Here is a 13,886-nt window from a genome sequence, read left to right as displayed (position 1 = left end):
GGATATAGATCTTGTATTTAGAGATCCACACCTCGATCACAATAATTCTCTTAAGCTCAAAGGGTTCTCATTTTTTAAATGATGTCAGTATATGTGTGTGTATATATATATATGCTGCACTTAGGTGATCTGTAGTACTTTTATAAAACTAGACATTGGTATATATGATGGAGCAAGCCACTAATTAAATGCACCACGCAGGTTTATTGCTCCATGCTAACTACCAGAATAGTTCTTCACACAAATTTGAGAAGACACAGTAAAAAGATCTGAAATGATTTACCAAATATATCCAATTTTAAAAGTCTTGCTGACAGGCAAGTTCAAGAGAAGTATTAGTGAGCCCCTTAAGAAAACTTGGGGCAGCATTTTAGCAGTGAGCATGTGATAGACAAGTGTTCTGTGAAGATTTTCAGATTGATTGTAACTATAGAAAGCTACTGCATGAAATAGAAAACAGTAATACACCAGCATAGTAGGTTTGGAAAGGTCAACTTTTTTTAATAACTGCTCTCTCTCCAGGTTATGTCATGCAGTTACAAAGTAGTTAGGAAAAAAGCATGAGTTTCTGGGAGGGACTAGTTGTCTTTTTAAAAAAAACATTCATATTCATTACATAAATAACATCTGGCACTTCAAGGGGACTCCACGGGACAAAAGCCTTACACTTCAAAACCTGTGCTTGATCCACAATATTTGGTTGAGGTCCATTTTGTTGAACTCCAAGATGTTCAAAATTTTCAAGACCTCCTTATGACCAAAAAAAAAAAAGGCCATGTGTGTTAAGACAGTGGATTAAGTTTATAGCAGCATCTTAGCTCCTCTGTGGTTTGGCCAATGATTTCTGGGTTCAGTTTCACTTCAGTTGTTCATTGAGGCAGTATCCAATTTTCAGAAAGCCTCTGAAAGGAAAGACTGAAAAAGAATTCCAAAAAACCTAAGTATGATTGCTTACCAAATCCAGAATATCCCTTTTTTTAAAAAAAGGAAATGACCTATAGTCAGAATTATGTAGATACTTGATTAAAAACATAACTAGAGTTGCTTGATAGTTTCAGCTTATAAAAATATTAGTCTGTCGGCGCTACATACGTCATGATGACAGTCAAACTAGCTTGAACAAGCGATAAAAGGCAGTCCTGTAACAGCAGCACAGTTAAAGAAAAAATATTGCCTAAAGAGAATCAGGCCTGAAGCTTTACTACAAACAAAAACTAGACTCCTATCAAAGTTAATCCCTGCTGGAGGCCCGTTCTTCCTTTGACAATGCCACAGCATTGATCATACAAGGCCTTACTGAAAGTGCTGAAGCCAAAATTACGTCATTAAACAAAAGTGCATGAAGTAATAATGAGCTAAGTGCTCATATAGTACAGTATCTGATCTGAAGTCTGAGAAGTGGCTCAGGTGGCAAGACCACTCTTCCATATATAAAATGTACCATTTTGTTTTGTAGGCGAAATACCCAGAATGGCCCCCACAAGTGCAGATGAACTGTTATCTTCAGATACATACTTGTATACAATTTCCTAATCCATGGATTTTTATTGTAAAAAAGACTAGTTCGGAACTGAAACTAATTGAGAATAGAATCCACTATAATGTCAGAAGAAAAGAAAATTTTGTGGTTACATGTAAACTTGTGATAAGCTTTCTCAAGAAGAGGGTACATTAACAGCGAGAGGGGTGGGATACAACAAGGAGCGGTCATGGCCTGTTTATGTAAAGGTCAAACCAGCCTCATTGTACACTTTGAAGACTTTCTCAATTGCATTGACATAGGCAGCTGTTCTCAGGTCCAGACCCAGGTTGTATGTCATGGCAGTACGCATGATTTGCTGAAACAGAAAAGGTTATATGTTACTTCTGTGAGTTTCTCCCTAGGAGCTGAACAATTTTGCTTGCAGGATCCCAGTTAGGAGTAAAAGGAGCTGCTAGATTGGTATCAGAGCTCTGATTCTTTGTGGATCAATCATAAAATGTCTTGATTCCCCTTATAACTGATAACTGAAAGGGAAGAAAATCTTTCCCATCTTACTATATTAGCCCTTTTCAAGTCTTAGACTAACATGTACCTCACATACTTGAAACATCTTGTCTCTCGCTGTAGGTTTTGTCCCATTAATTAAAAACACAGCATAGAGGGGTTAATCTAAAACTGCTAATGGTAAAGTAAAGCACTCTTATGTATGTGTTCCAGTTTAGCCAGGTACAGGAAGACAACTGAAAATTTCTTAATTACTATAGTTTCTACTAGAAAATACTTCTTCATTTCCTGTATTAATCTCTAATGTTTACTATAACCAGTTAATGGTGGCCATAATGGCAGAGAGCAGAAGTACTTCATACTCGTGGTAACTCCCATTATCTATTCCTTTAATTGCAGAGAAATTCTGTACAACCTATTCAAAAGCTGTCCCAAAGTCATGTGAGTTTTCTCTCATATAAGTCTGTAGAGTAATGCAATATTTACCCGGGCAGAACGCTCCATTGTATAAGCCAACCCAGAGTGGACAATGTCTTTCTCAGATGCACCCTGCAACAACAGAGAATAAAATCAGGGTTTAATCCAAAACATAAAGGGATTAGGGACAATGACAGAACACAAAGGTGCATTAGGGACAATGACATGTTGGATTCCCTTAATTACTGAAGCTTTCTCACTCCTTCTAAAGAATCTAAATCACTTTTACTGTGTTACTTGAAGAGCTAGTTATGGCCAATTCAATTCTAAAACCTCAAATGCAAGCACTGAAGTCTTTTATAGCTTCTAGATGCATGATGCATTTTTTTATTGATGTTGTAACTACTGTTTCAGCCTTCAGAATGCACAGTAAATATTAAACAAAAAAGCTCCCAAGAGTCAATAACCTTTACAAACTTCTTGCAATTGCTTTGAAGACAGGTTTTAGGAAGGGCATGAATCCCAAATTCGTATTGTCCACATTGTATTAGCCCTGAGCAACTCCAAAACAACTTTGTTCCCATTAAAATTTAAATACACAGAGCAGTAAGTAGTTGTAGACTGCCTGAATTAGGATGACTCAGTATCAGCTTCAATGTTGCATTGTCCTGATTGCTGTTATTTACTAATGATTTGACAGGTACATATACAAAATATACACTTTCCCTCAAATATCTATTCGGGCTGGAAGTAGAAAGCACTAGGCCAGTTTCTATAGCTTGTGTTTGAGATCCAGCAATTGCTTTAAGCCACAGAACCATCAGGAATGCTATCCATAAAACCTAATGTGTATGAAAATGCTAGCATCATACTGGATCAGGCTAAAATCTATTTCTATCACTTGACAGTAGTCCAAGTCCACATGCATTTCCCCTGATTTCCTCCCAAGGAAGCATGGTTTAATGTTCTTCACAACTCACTGGACTTCAACACCCCATCATTTGCTCCATCTCCTCCTGAACTTGTGTTTGAAAACAAGCTGACTGATGCTTTCAGTCTCCATGTATCTCTTGGCAGAACAGTCTGCTGTGCTAGGAACCATCCCCTTATTCTTCATTCTGTGCCTCACTGTGCTGGTTCTGTTTGAACCATTCCAGATGGTGAACTATATACCCTCACCTGCCTATTTTCACACCACTCATCCTAGAGATGACTGTCTCCACCCCCTGACCAGTTCAGGCCAGTAAGACCAAGGTTAGCTCATTGTTCCATGTAGGAGAAGCTTCCATACTTTTGGTTATTCCTGTGATCTTGCTCTGAACTTTTCTCACATCTATAATGTTTGAAGATGCAGAGACTCAACCTGCACACAGTATTTAGAAGGCAGACACAGTGGATTCATATGGTGGCATCACTAATCAGTCTTGTATTTTCACTTCAGAATAATTTCTAATGCTGGATTTGCTTTTTGATTGCTATGGATTTCTAAGCTTATATTTTGTCATCACCTCCAAAACTTCCATTTGAATGCAAATGGATGAACTCACAACCCATCATTTTTTATGGAAATTTCCCCACCATGTATTGCTACACATTAGATAACAATGAATTTTACCTGACATTTCTTTGCCTGTTAATTCAGTCTTAGAGGAACATTCTACAACTTTTCACCCAGCTCTTAATCTGGAGTGACAGAAAAAACCATATCAAACTGTCTGTGGTGTGGGATCTTGTTGAAAGTTTTTTGGAAATCCGGGCAAATTATATCAACAAGATCTCCAAAATACAAAATGCATCTGTGTTAAAACTGTAGCTTTTTTACAATATTAGAGGCATTTTGCACAGGCTCAAGTAAAAGAAAGCAAAAATGGCTTATTTCCAGTATTCTTAAGCAGGTCAGATTATTTGCTTGCTTTATTTATTTGACCATCAGCCTAACTATGTGTTAATGCCTTGTTTGAGGAAAAATGCTCCGTGGTAGCTACAATGGTAAAATTTAGATTGCAGTTATAATATCAGGATACACCTACCTTGACAGTAAAAAAAACCAGCAGCAGCTACTTACCGATATCCTATCCTGAAATTCTGCTGTAGGCACAACTGGAATAGTTCCCCCATGTTTCCCGAATTTTCTTTCCAAGCTTTCCTGGACAGACACTAGAAAGGAAAAAAAAATAGATGCAAGGTAACAGACAAGGAGAGGAATGTGCTCCCTAACAAAGGTGGCAAGGCCAAGACTTCCAGCACGCAGTGGCATGAAATGCAGGCTATAGGGGCTGTGGGTAAAGGAGTCATCTTATTTTGTTTTCTAAAAAAAGAGAAAGATACTGATTTTTTTCTGGTTTTATATGTGAATGACTCCAGTATTACTATAGTACAGTCATAAGGCAATGAACTCAATTTACTGATTTTACTAATCTTATCAAACTGATAGAGTAATCTGGATTAGTTTTCCTAACTTGATAGGTAGTATTAGACAAACTATTTTTTGAAGTTAAAGCAATCAATCATCCCATATTGCACTTGGAATATACAGCAATTGCTAAGAAAAAAGCCCATGTGGAATTTTAGGTTTTTTCCCTTAGGACATGAGCAGTGCTTTGGTATTTTCATTGATATTTATTTCATCTTAATTCCTGAAATCCCTAAACCAACATCACAGAGTATTCGAGATAAGACAATCTGGAAGCTAAGGAAGGGATTTAAAGGAGAATTTCTGTAACTCTCAAATACTTTAGAAACACCTTGAAAAGTATGATTTAAGAGAAAAGGTTATATTTAAAATCATGCATGCATGTTTTGTGAAGTCCTCTGTTTCAAGATTTTCACATTTCTACAGAATATTGCTTAAAATGGAGCAACATCCACCAGTACTTCTCCATTAAGCTTCCTCTCTCTGTGCAATTGGTATTCTTTCCCAGAAACTAGGTAGCACAGAATGACCATAAGTGGAGTTGTAGGCCATAAGCAGATTTTTACAGTGCTTGTACCAATTATACCACTGTCCTTTACAGAAATCCTCTATTGTTGTATGTGCAGAACAATGTTACCCACTCAAACTGAATACTTCTCAAACACCAAGTGTACAGCTGAAGGATGTTTATTAAGAAGTAATAAATATTTCACATAAGTAGCTTGACTTCAGTATTTTCACAAAACTGAGGGAAGAATGAAAAGATAACTGAAAAACTATGCATTTAACTTGGGCCATCAGAGTCAGTAAACCCATAAAACCTTCTCTATTCTTTAGTATGAAGTAGTTATAGACTTGTGGGGAAACTGTGGTGAATTTTAATTAGTTCTGTATTTATTTGTCCCACATTTGGTGTTTGCTAGTCCAATCTATTGATTAAACAGTGTGTGGGAGTGGAACTGAGCACTTACTGAGCAAGTGGTAGTTTGAATCCCGTTCATATTTGAAAGTCAAACGGCCATAACTGACGTGGTTCAAGTTTTTCAGCCATTCAAAATAGGATACTGTTACACCACCAGCGTTCAGGTAAAGATCCTGCACAGAAATAGCAAATATTTTGAGTTGTGACCATGTGACAAAGGCAGCTCTATGGTATTATGCAAAAGTAAGCAGAACTATTATGTACAAAGCACTACTTTAAACTGCAGTACAGAAGACAATTCAGTTCTTACTCTTATAGGACAACACTTATCCTCTTCTGCAGTCCAGGCATTACTTCTACTGATTTAAAGAGGACTTGACTTAAGAACACATGAAGTTCAGGTGTGCTTGACTGACTACCTCTATTTTAGCAAAAGTGTTAAATCAAAAAAATTAGGGCATCCTTAGGCCATCTCAGTGAGTAAAGGCTGAAGATCAGCCACTCTGTCTAGCAATATCACTTGATCAGGACACCCTTTCTTTAAGAAAAAAATGTCATTATACCTGGCTAGGTCTTATTCTTTCAAATACTCACAACATTTACTCTGTACAATCTACAGTATCACCCAGATACACAATGTCTACAAACAAACTGGCCAGTATATTGCAGTGAGATCTTTAATAAATACTGCCTTTCTTAAGCAACACTGACACCCATTTCCTAGACATCTGTTATTAAAAAAGCACTCTTAGAGAATGAATGGCTATTCATAAAAACCTTCAATAAATAATGTCTTCCTACAGTTCACAAAAATGTTATTTTTGTAATGAAATCAAAGGTCATAATAAAACCTTACAGGGATAACCATAATATTCCGCTCCAAGAAGATTTTGTCAGCTTCAGGAGTCGTAGGCCCATTGGCACCTTCAGCAATAATCTGAAAGAAATCACAGCAGAGTAGCTCAGAGGTATATGTTTGGTTTTGTCCATGCTAATTATCAAATAATAGCATTTAGACAGACCTCCCCTATTTTTCATTTACATTTGAACTCTTTTCACTTACTTTTGCTTTAACCTTGTGAGCATTGGCCTTAGTCAACTGTTTCTCACTGGCAGCAGGGATGAGAATGTCACAGTCTGTTTCCAGAATACTGCCCTCGAGTGGCTTTGCTTTAGGGAAGCCCATGATTGTCCCGTGTTGCTGTGCAAAGAAAACAAACCAGGGTGTTTTGAGTGTGTAAGTACTTGTATGAATTCCTTCCCTTCCTCTGGCTTCCATAATAGAAATAAAAAAAAAGGCAACAGTACCAGACAGACAGTACATAACATAATTCCTATCTTTACTTAGATTACATACAAAAAGCAAGATACAAAGCTCAAATAACAGTCAAAGTTCCCAAGATGGGGATTGAGGCATAACTGCTCTCTGGCCAAAGACACTGATAAGCATTTGGGCTCTGGAGTATTAAAAAAAAAGGTCCCTCTCAGCCCTTAAAATAGTTTTCAAACAACTGAAATGACTCACTAGAGTGCTACACATAGGCTAAGTTGCATCACATAAGATTCAAAAGTACTATTTTAAAGTACTATAATGATAGCTTTTGCTTAGTGACAAAGCTTTTCATTCTTCTGAGAAAGGGAGTGATAAAAACATTTGAATACTCCCTATCTAAAAGAAAAAACATCAAATAAGGCTCTTAGAAACTTCAAGTAGAAGACTGCACTTTAGTGCCTGTCCCCTCAAGTCTGCTTCACTTGGAAATAAAAAGACCATATCCACTTGTCATTATAAACCACACATTCAAGTCACACTGCAAGACAGGTTTTCATTCTTTCAGAAACATTCAATAATTAAGAAGCAGCAAAAGCGCAGGTCTTTAAATGACCACATGCTTGTGACTCTCAGTCAGGAACCCTTCAGGAATCTCCCTGCCCTGGTTCCTTAAGACATCTTTCCTAGTTTAGGCATAAGAAAAGCAAAATAATACTGAAGTAATTAGCCTGCACACTTGCAGGCATTCTTCTGAGTCAGGTCAAAGCGTAAATAAGGAGAAAGGTCAGAAGAGTCAACATTTCTAAGCCATTTTGTAAGGACTAATTGCAGCATGATTTAAATATCAAATTAACACCAGTCTGCAGTGTCATCCTATGTACTTGCAAAGCTGACAAAAATAAAACACTTTCTGCTTAGTTAAGCTTCATACCAATTTGAAATCTTCTAGTTCCTTTGGGTCAATCCCATCAGGATTCCAGATAGAACCGTTAAACTCCCCGACAGCGACACATTTTGCTCCATAACGATGCAAGTACCTCATAGAATGCAAGCCCACGTTACCAAATCCCTGAGGGTGGAAAGGGGAAAGCAGTTAACCCTTCAGCTAAAATGATGATGATTATTGTTCAGGTTTATACAGTTTTGAATAGTTTTAAATAGTCCTTAATCTACCGGCACATCTTGGCATTAGATGATAGGTATAAGAATGATGGAAGAAAGTTACATGCATTCCATTCTTGTCTGAATACCACTGTAGAAATTATGCATTGCAGCCAGCAATATACAGTTGTGCTAAGTTTTTTATACTGGAAATATAGAAAGAACTAATGCTACTATGGAAGTGTCAAAACTGATATTTATCAATATTGGATCACTATGTGTATTTTATAACTGGCACTGTCTTAAAGGGATTAGTAGATTTTTGTATGGCTATTCACAGGTTTGACTAACATTTGTGGGACAAGAAATATTCTCATTTAATTTGGGTAAAGAAGGCTTACAAGTGTAAAACCATCCCACAGTGGAAAGTATTAAACAAAAGAATATAATTAGTTCTTCACACTGAACTTGCAAACTAGTAGGAAGCTATGTAATTTCTAACACATTCTGAAGTGACCCTGTACAAAACAGACTCTCTAAATTTAAATTTAGATAATCTTGTATTTCATTATCATGCTTTACATCCTTACATGTGTAGAAAACGTAATTCCAGGCCATTATGTTCCTTTACTTCCAGAATGCTGACATTCTGGAAGCAAAGGAACACACACAGCAGACCAAAGAGTTACATGACCAATGCCAAAAGTTTGTAGTACAATTCTGTGCTGAAAAAATAAGCTGAAAACTAAAGTCCTGTCTAATGTAGCTCCAATTGTATTTAGGATTTTTGTTTATGCGTTAGAAGCAAACTTTGATACAACAGTCTGTCCTGCATTAGGTCTCTTCAAAACACTTTATGCCTGTTTTCCTACAAGAATTTTCAGCTATTCTTATGGTCATGTTTTCAGCCTAAGTTGTGCTGAAGTGCCTGTTGGTTAGTCCTCTGCCAGGCATGAAAATGCCAAAGTGCAGGGAGATGAGTGTGCTGCAGGGTCCACGCAGGGCAGGGATGTTTGTTCCAGCCTACGGGTTAACTAGAGGACAACCTGGAGGTTACAATTACTCTGCTATTTCTAACAACCAAGCAAATCAGTGCCTCAAATCCTCCATTTAACATACTGTTTAAAGCTGAACAAGTTATTTCTTTGAAATTTTAGGAATGATAAGACATATTACCGACTATCAAACCCCTTAAATTCAGCTACCTAAATCCTCAAGTCTTATGAACACCAAAAATGTGCATTCAACCTACAAATTTAGGATAAGGTATTGGTTTCCTATTTTTCCAACTGCCCATTCTATAGTGAAACAAGAACACAACCATCAATTCCTTCTCTCCCTGAATTTTTTATCATAAAACATTGCAACGAATTTTGTATAGGCAGAAACAGTGTCATAGCTCACTGAAAAGTGTGCAATGCCTTAAAGAACTCCTGTAATAGTATTTAATTTTGGTGTTTGCAGACTGTGTTTGTAAAGAGTAGAGATATGGCTTTGAGCCTGTAGGGTGCAATTGAAAGTTCAGTTTTTTTTAAAAAACAGTCCAAAATAAAGGGCACCTCTGTTGCCTGAAAAGTGTTTCTGAAGTTTGAGAGTAAAGGTGAACTTGGAAGTTTTAAAACCCTAACAGGTTTTAAGGGCTACAGCTCTTTTTAAAAGCAGCTCTACTGAAAGTCTGTTTACTACTTTTTCCCTACGGTCAAAGGAAAAAAAAATTACCTGAACAGCAAATGTTTTATCTCCAAATCCAGGAGTCATTCCTAATAAACTCATATATGATGCTTCATTGATGAAATTTTCAATTCCATGGAAGACACCACGACCAGTTGCAGATATACGTCCATGGATCCCACCCTGGCTGATGGGTTTACCAGTTACACATGCGTGGGCATTAATATCCTGTAAAACAGTGAAGGACTTGTGAGATAGGGAATTAATCAATCAAACAGCAGCTGGACCAAGAAGTTCTAGCTAGAGATAAGAGAAAACTGAAATCGTAAGGGTCAGAATCTGATACAGCTTATATACATTTATTTGTAAAGATTATTTCCTTCCTCACTGTGTGTGAACACCTTGGAAGTACTCCAGTAAATGTCAGGGAAGTTGTGTAATGCAGTACTGGATATGGCCTGTAATTTTTTATTGTCTTTAAGTGTGTATGTTAACTTCACTCTGTGTTTAGGTAATCACAGTGACATCCACGTTGTACTGTTAGCAACGAGCATGCTTTTGACAAATCAAAAAGCTGTGAGTGATGTTTCTCAAAATCAGCTCCTATTACAGTCACAATTTTCATCATTATTCTTGAAGTGTTAATCTTTTTAAGGGCTCAGACATATCCCTGGACTGGTTTTTAATCACCTTTAAACAGTGTTTAGTGTTCCTTTATATCAAATTCAGTTATTCTGAAAGGACAGGACAGGCCTAATACGTTCTTGCTGTCAGAATACAGGGTTGTTTGATCTCAGAGAAAAATCTGCAGTATGAAGGTCATATGGCAAAAGTTAGATAAGTAGATTACTTTTATTCAGAAAAGCAATATATACAATCAAGCCTCTATTCTTAATTTGGAGGCAATAAAGTTTTCCATATGCCAGATAGTTAGCCAAGATAAAATCACTACTTAAAACCAGAATTAATTCTTCCAACTGAAATTAATAATTTGAAAAAAACGCTTCCAAACCAGACACTGGACCTCCCTCTTCTGTCAGCACTGGTTCTCATGCTCCCACACCCTGGGAGCACAGTCACACGGTGGCTTGGCTTCCAACACAAGTGAAAGAGTAGGGATGAAAGAGAATCCACTGAAATGAGTCTGCCAGCAGCCGGATGGGTTTCCATTCCACCAGCCACATATTCCCTGGGAGGCTCCCTCCTCTCTGTCACTGTGCCAAAAGCATTTGCATGCCTGTGGCGAGTGCAAGATGCTTGGTGAGAGGAAGGAAAGGAGCAGACAAAAGTAAGTGGAGACAGAATGGCTGGCGATGACTAGAGCCATAATAAAAACTAAAACTTTTCGTTTGAAAACGATAGTGAGCTAACCTATAAAGGCAAAGGTAACTCTTCTTTAAGAATAAAAGTGATCCTGGGCTTGCCACAAAATTCCTAATTCGGTTTCCCAAAATACAGTTGTGCTGCTGTCCATAAGCTGTCTGCTCCCTCTGGTGGCATATCAACCGTAACCAAGATCAGCAGGGGTGTTTTGCTAGGAACAACTTGGCCTGGCATTTTGATGGACTTTTAGGGTTTTATTCTGTTTCAGATTGAAACTATGTCTTAGGTTTTGTGCATTCACAAAGGCAGATGTCTGTTTTATAAATACTTGAAGAAATACAGCCTCCCATCATATATAAGAATGTATTTATTAAAGTCCCTTTGTGTGTCCCAAAAGTCAGTTGATTGTGTCAGGCAGTACAGAAGAGCAGAAAAGACTAATTTAACCAAAAACTTTAGCCATATATAATTCAGTGATCCAGCAACTTCAGATGGATTTTCTGGAACAGTTAACATGGTAGTTATTAACGACTTGCATGGTTTAGCAAGAAAATAGAGCACGAGATGAGCACAGGTCCAGATCTTCTTAAAGTCACATATACAAACCACAGTTGACGTCAAAGTCCTAAAAACTTTGATTTTAGGTCAATAAGCAAACACATTTAATGCGTCTTGGGCCAAAAAGAAAGGGCATGGCTTTTAACGAGAACCTTGGAAAATGGTCTATGGCTAGCATTAAAGACTTCTATATCAGCACTAGTAGTTTATGAACTTAGTTGGCAATGTCCAGACACTAATTTTTGTTCCTTTCTTAACCCCTTTCTCCTTGTCTCTCCAGCTTGCTGGTTCTCTTGCTGGGTTTCAAGCAGACTTTCCCTATCTGTTTTGTATCTGTTGACTTATCCTTTCCACTTCAACCTCCCTGAACACAGCTGTGTGCAACCACACTGACTCATCAGCTCTGTAGATTTCTCAGACAGATTCCTCTCTCCAAAGTAATCTTTCCACTCAACTCTTAGTAGTCTCTTGCATAGCTTTCATCTCTCTTCAGAATTATGGCTAGTTACACTTTTGTTCATTGCTCATTTTCTGCTCTTAGTTCTCTTCCCTTCTTCCCCCATGGCCACTTTTTTATCTCTTTAGTATTCCTTAATCACCTTTATTTGTGCTCTTGGTGTCTCAAGCAGATAGTTATGTGTTTCCTCTACAAACTGGTTTTGATGGATTATTCCCCTTGTCAGAACTGTCACTTTCCTTCTCCACACCTGGTCATTCTCCACAATAGCTCTGAAGTTCCACTATGGCTACCATTCTTTCTTGCATGTACAAACAACCAACCCAACAAAATTAAGTTTCAATTCTTTAATTAGCTACTCAGAAAAATGTTCCTAAATAATCTCAGGTTTTTTTATTTTTCAATAAGATACTGCCATGCAGAGAGCCTAGGAATAAAAGAAGCTGTTGTAGCATAATGCAAATTCTATTTTTATCCTCAGTAGTTGTTATTTTATTTTGTCACTGAATCATGAGTATGTGTGGGACTACACAACAAGGTGAGATGACAAAGTGGAAAGAGTAAGAAATTCAGCCATTTGAAAACCTCTCCTCTATCAGTGTTTAGTTTTCCAACTATCAAAAAAAATGAAGCTTTTGTATAAAACTGTGAGAACTCAACTAATACAGCAGATCTTAAAACAGGTCATATGCTGTGAGCCTTCTGCATCAGTTGTAATAATACAATGCTGTTGTATCACAGTGAAATATGCATTTTAGTGCAATGAGTTAAATGTTAAAATGCTTTGAGGTAGTAGCTTTGGTAAATGTTGGAATTTTAAGTTATGACTGAGGGAACTAGTTGCCACTCCACATGTTGAAGTCCTTTTGAAGTCATAATTTTGGGGTTTTATCAGGTTTCAAGTTTTAATTAAAAAATTTACATATGTGAATAGCAAAAAGCAAGTAATGTTTTACAGTGGCATCCCTATCTAACAGGCAGCTCTGTGTAAAAGTGATTTAACTCAATCCCTAGGCCACAGCTGATTCCTCAAGCATTCCTTTTTTCCTCCCATAAGATACCTTAGATTGTGTTTTAGATGTAGAATAACCTGTGCCACTCCATCCTCCTATTGTTAAAGGATCAGACAAGTATTCTGCCTAGAGACTGTTTCAGGGAAGCTGGGCACGTCTTGAACAGCCACACCAGAGGGAAATACATGTTGAGTGGCTCTAATGCCTTACCACTGGAGGCAGACACCCTGCTGTATTTAGGGAAAACTGTTGGAAGGGACTGCAGAATGTACAAAGAATGAGTCTTTTCATTTCAAAAGGAGCTGGGATAGGCAAACATGCAATAGATTAGCATATCAATACACAGCTACTAAGAAATAAGCTGTTCATAATACGTTTTTCTCTCATCCAACCTGTCAAAAGTATACAAGTGTTTGGTCAGCAGTCAGGTGCAAATAACCCCCCCAACATAAGGGCAAACGGCAAAGTAAGGGCTAAGATTAAAAACTAATTTTTAAAAACTTGAATTCATGTTATTGCCTCCTGGGCAACATGTTCTATCAGTGGAGAATTTGCTGAAGTCTACATTGATTACTTGTTACCTCTAGGGGGACTGCAGAGAACCTTACAACAATAGTGTGAACTTAATTTACACGGTCTCCTGAACAACAAAAACACAAGCATTTATGTCATAAAACTTGTAAATTCTGTTATCTGAAAGATTTCAATTCTGCAGACTATACAAGCTATTATGAACAAATTGTTTAACAAT

General features: G+C 37.4%; 1 protein-coding gene across 2 annotated transcripts in view; it reads right to left on the bottom strand.

The window, feature by feature from the left end:
* Positions 1-476: 476 nt before the first annotated feature.
* Positions 477-13,886, bottom strand: part of GLUD1 (glutamate dehydrogenase 1) — a 29,400-nt gene continuing 15,990 nt past the window's right edge. For both annotated transcript variants that reach the window (XM_051799842.1, XM_051799843.1), the window contains 8 exons: positions 9,833-10,012; positions 7,944-8,081; positions 6,803-6,940; positions 6,596-6,676; positions 5,789-5,912; positions 4,470-4,561; positions 2,474-2,536; positions 477-1,838 (listed from right to left, as the gene is read on the bottom strand). In XM_051799842.1, coding sequence (XP_051655802.1) covers positions 1,719-1,838; positions 2,474-2,536; positions 4,470-4,561; positions 5,789-5,912; positions 6,596-6,676; positions 6,803-6,940; positions 7,944-8,081; positions 9,833-10,012 — 936 coding nt within the window. In that variant the 3' untranslated portion in view covers positions 477-1,718. The remainder of the gene's footprint in view (positions 1,839-2,473; positions 2,537-4,469; positions 4,562-5,788; positions 5,913-6,595; positions 6,677-6,802; positions 6,941-7,943; positions 8,082-9,832; positions 10,013-13,886) is intronic.

The sequence above is a fragment of the Manacus candei genome, unplaced genomic scaffold (genome assembly GCF_025592945.1).
Source record: "Manacus candei isolate 608988 ecotype Guabito, Panama unplaced genomic scaffold, ASM2559294v1 h1tg000050l, whole genome shotgun sequence".
In the NCBI taxonomy this organism is placed as follows: Eukaryota; Metazoa; Chordata; class Aves; order Passeriformes; family Pipridae; genus Manacus; species Manacus candei.
Note: the sequence above shows the minus strand (reverse complement) of the source record. Positions and strands in the feature narration are given on the sequence as shown.